The 4,742-nt window shown below is 46.8% G+C and overlaps 1 protein-coding gene across 1 annotated transcript; it reads left to right on the plus strand.

Moving 5' to 3' along the window:
• Positions 1 to 904: 904 nt before the first annotated feature.
• DLX1 (distal-less homeobox 1) lies at positions 905 to 4,418 on the plus strand. The gene is made up of 3 exons (XM_068247037.1): positions 905 to 1,395; positions 1,787 to 1,986; positions 3,596 to 4,418. The coding sequence occupies exons 1-3, from the start codon at positions 1,095 to 1,097 to the stop codon at positions 3,848 to 3,850; spliced, it is 756 nt and encodes a 251-aa protein (XP_068103138.1). The 5' UTR covers positions 905 to 1,094; the 3' UTR covers positions 3,851 to 4,418.
• Positions 4,419 to 4,742: the final 324 nt, after the last annotated feature.

The following is a 4,742-nucleotide window of genomic DNA, read 5'->3' on the forward strand; positions in this document are numbered from 1 at the left end:
TTGGATATTTGTAATTTATCAATTGCGCAGGGTGAACCCCTCATCTGATGTAATGCAGCCCAACCTCGTGGGTTTAATTGTTACGTGATCTATATCGGCTCCAGTGGCCACGTTATTTATGGAAGGGGCCCCCAGTCCTCTCATCAGTAATGGAGTGTGGATGTGGGTCTAGTGCACGTGGGTGGAAGCATCATTAGGCACTGACACCTGATATTATAGCCAGGTAATATGTTTATTATGGTTACCCCCCCCCCCCCCTCTCCCCCTTCTAATTAACACATGGGGGGGCAGCAGCCTGGTCAGCAGTCCCCAGGCCTAGATACTCTGCAAGGCATGACTGTCCTGTTTACAGGATGTGACAGATTTTCTCCCTGTGATGCAGCCGATGATTATTGCTGCCTGAAATCACAAATTGAGTGGAAAAATGCCTCGTGCGGGAGCTTCATTGGCTGCATTGAACGTCGAACCCGGGCAATTGTAAAATATGGGGAGAAGGCAAGAAAAATAAATAAACGATCGGGCTGATTAAAACCAATCCATCGCCTGGTGTAGCTGAACTGTGCGCTGATCTCGCCGTGTTTGTACACCAGGCGCTCCCCCAGACTTTATTAGTAAGTGAGTGTTGTTCTATTGCACATCACAGGCCACTGGGAAGAGTCTGCGGCGCTTTCCTTTCCATGCTCACACTCCCCTCTAGTCCTCCAGCTTGCCCCGCGACGTGCGTCTTAGCCAATCACAGCGCGCCGATTCAGCCCGTCCACCAATCCGCCGCGCCGCCTCTTGAATATGCAAAGCGGGCCGAGTCAAAGCTCTTGGGCGAGTTTGTGCAGCAGCTCTGCTCAGCCTGCCGCTTAGGACTTCTAATTTTTTTCCTCTTTTTTTTCTCCCCCAAAAGAGACAAACTCCATTTTTCTTATCAATGGAAAGTGAAAAAAGCTCACCCGCTTAATTTGGGATCCCTTCCTGTGGCGGGTGGACCCCCTCTAGGGAATAATAAAAAAACGGGGGATCCTTGAAGAAGCAGGGGGGAAGATAGGTTATCCCCCCAAAAGAGAGGGAGAGAGGGGCAGGAAACTATCAGGAAGACAGAAGCAATGACCATGACTACCATGCCAGAAAGCCTTAACAGCCCGGTGTCAGGGAAGGCGGTGTTCATGGAGTTTGGGCCGCCGAACCAGCAGATGCCACCGTCCCCCATGTCCCACGGACACTACTCCATGCACTGCCTGCACTCCCAGCACGACAGCTCGTACAGTGGCGCCTCGTCCTTCTCCAGACCCCTGGCTTACCCCTATGTGAACTCGGTGAGCAGCCATCCCTCCAACCCCTACATCAGCACCGTGCAGCCATACCCCAACAGCTCCAGCCTCAGCCAGAGCCGCCTAGAGGAGCCAGGTACAGTACCCAGTCTGTCTGTCTGTCTGTCTGATGGGTGATAGCTCATGGAGACGTCCGGCTGGAGCGCGTCGCGTCCTCGGAGGTGCCACAGGCAGCTCTGTGCGCCCACTGCAGCATCAGCCCAGATGTGCGCGCATTAGCCTGCCTAATTATTTATTGCGTGGCGCTATAAACAATGTATGCAATTAAGGGTAATTAAACCTAAACTGCAGCATGCTGGAATAGGAAAGAGGGGGGAAAAGCTTGCACTGGCTGCTGGAGCTTTTTGTGTTTTCTCACACTTGATCTGTTGAGTTTATTACTTTTTGTGTGTGTGGTTGTCACTGTGCATCTACCTGCTCTGCTGATGCTGATGATTATGTTGTTTGGGGGGTTGTGCACCGTGCAGGAGCGGACACAGAGAAGAGTACGGTGGTGGAAGGAGGAGAGGTCCGGTTTAACGGCAAAGGAAAGAAGATTCGGAAACCCAGGACGATATACTCCAGCCTGCAGCTGCAAGCGCTAAACAGGCGGTTCCAACAGACGCAGTACCTGGCATTGCCCGAAAGAGCAGAACTGGCAGCCTCCCTGGGACTCACACAGACACAGGTACAGTACAGTGCCCTATGCCACCTAGCCTAAATACCCCTGACCCGCCTGCCCGTCTACACATAACTCTGACACCTAAATGGCACACAGCACTCATACCCCTCTGACATTCCTGAGCAATGATCCACCACCTATCCATGTCAGACTTGGCACCCAGATGCCATGCAGCCCTCGCATGCTTCACTGGCGCTACTAACATTACAACCACCTCTATGCCACCTGAAGGCTGGTAGCAAATGTGGAGAGCCCCTTCTGCCATTGTAGAGACTGGGCATCCCCCTGGTACCAGCATCCTTACAAGAACACTGGAGCCCAGACAGCAAGCCCACTGTACCAGCTGGGCACCGCTGGTACCATAGCCTTGCCAGTACCATGTTTATTACCAATGCCAGTGCGTAGACTGGTCACACTTGTCACTGCCCTGGCTGAGAGATCTCACAGCCTATACACAGAGCGAGCCAGATGTGGGCATCAAGGCTCTGAACTCCAACCCCAAACAGCCTGGCAGATTCCAGAAGCTGTGGCCCACCAAGGCAAAAAGAACTGTGCCCTGCAGGCAACTGACATGGATAGAACGAAAACACACACATATATATAGATGATCTATGAAATGTATACACAATTACAATATATATATATATATATATATATATATATATATATATATATACATATATATATATATATATATATATATATATATATACATATATATATATATATATATATATATATATAATGTACATATCTATCTTTATCTCTCTGGCATTTTTATCTTGCTACATTTCCACCATATACTGACAACTGTAACTATCACATTTTTAGCTGATTTGCATTGTTTGTCGTTGTTTGCTTATTTATATGAATATAAGCGACCGACTGATTATTTTTGCCTAATAGCCATATATGATGAATTTATGGATGTATCTGTTACATGTGGCGCGCGTTCCTTGCTGGTTTCTAAACGGTTAAGGCGAAGTAAGGTGGAGTTGTAAAAGTGCAAGTGATGGTATTTTATAACAATCAATTATATGAACAATCTATCTTGACAGGATCCACTGAAGGGATTTTGTTAATTGTACGTTACACGTGCTTGCCAAATTAAATAAAAAATAAGCTGCACCGTAGATGCTGTACAGTGGTGGAGGATGCCGGCTTTTTAACGTTTCACAAGAATTATTTCCAGTCCCCCCCCCCCCCCCCTCCCACCTTTCATACTTTTTATATTCTTAAGTACCTGTTTTTAAAATGACCAGAATTTATAATGAATTCTTAGCCTCCTATGTTCCTCCCGACTTAAAACGCTCAGCAGAACCAACACAACTTATTTGCTTTTTTTTTTTTTTTTTTTTTTTTTAGCTTCATGTACTATTCATTTTCGTGCTGATGTTGTGTACTAAAGAACACGTGGATATTAATACTTTATTGATTGACCTAATCGCTCGCGAATTACCCTATTAGTATGTGAGTTCCTAGATAGATAGATAGATAGATAGTGTGTCTGTGCGGATATACAGTGCTCAGTGTTTTTAGAAAATGAAAGAATAAAATAATTCGAATCTTTCTGAACGCTCATTAAACGCCTTCTTTCCGCTTTTTTTCACCCCAGGTCAAGATCTGGTTCCAGAACAAAAGGTCTAAATTCAAGAAACTGATGAAGCAGGGGGGCTCCGCTTTGGAAAGCAGCGCCTTGGCTAATGGTCGGTCACTGTCGGCCGGTTCCCCTCCTGTCCCCCCAGTATGGAACACCCCCACCTCTTCTGGGAAGACCGGCTCTGGTACCCCGACAGCTTACATCCCCAGCTACACCTCGTGGTACCCTTCAGCCCACCAGGATTCTATGCAGCAGTCTCAGCTCATGTGATGGCCACAGCCACGGCCTGGCCAAGGTGGACCTTCTGTACCTAGAACTGCATAGAGAGCAGACAGAACCCACTTAGAGGGAGTTCTGTGCCTTTACAGCCGTGGTGACTCCATCATGTGACAAAATGGTGGCTTTTGGAGTAACGTGCGCACATAAGTTAGGCGGGCTGGTACCCCATCACTTGACAGAACAGTCTCTACCCATTCTGTGCCCGGGCACTGGGCAGCCTGGGGGCACGCAGTGGACAAAGCATCGCACCCCACTCTGAGGACAATTGGAAACAAAGATGTTTGAAGTTGGGTGACAATGGCGACAACCCTCTCCCGTTTGTCTTTGTCTTGGTAATCTGTGCTTCTCATCCTCCTCCTCCTCAGTCAACACCTTCCCATATAGGAGGCCATTGTGCTCCCCCCAAAACATGAAGAAGAACTCTCATTTCTTGCTGGATCAGAGAATTCCTTATGTATTGGAGAAGATTAACATTCATTGATTCTATTCATCTCCACGTGCAACGTGGCATTCAATAAACCCAGTTTTGCAAAACGCACTGTTTTGATAATGTTTAAAAAAAATGGATCGAGTTGTGGTTCATCAGTAGATAAACAATTGTTAAACTTTTTGTACTGTGAAGAGAGTATGGCTCTGCAACACTCTCTGCATTTTATATATGATAATATAACAATTCAGTCTGTAGAAATGGCCTGTTAAATGCTTATTAGGCTTGTGGATCCAGCACCCTAATGATGTGATACAGAAAAAAATATCATAGAAACCAAGATAATTGGCCGTTGTAGAATTTATTTAATAATTTGGCGTTATCACCATTGTCAGAAATATCCCCCCCCCCTCCCCCTTACATATATCACCCCCTCCAGTGCTAGCTCCTATATTG

The sequence above is a fragment of the Hyperolius riggenbachi genome, chromosome 7 (assembly GCF_040937935.1).
Source record: "Hyperolius riggenbachi isolate aHypRig1 chromosome 7, aHypRig1.pri, whole genome shotgun sequence".
Classification (NCBI taxonomy): Eukaryota; Metazoa; Chordata; class Amphibia; order Anura; family Hyperoliidae; genus Hyperolius; species Hyperolius riggenbachi.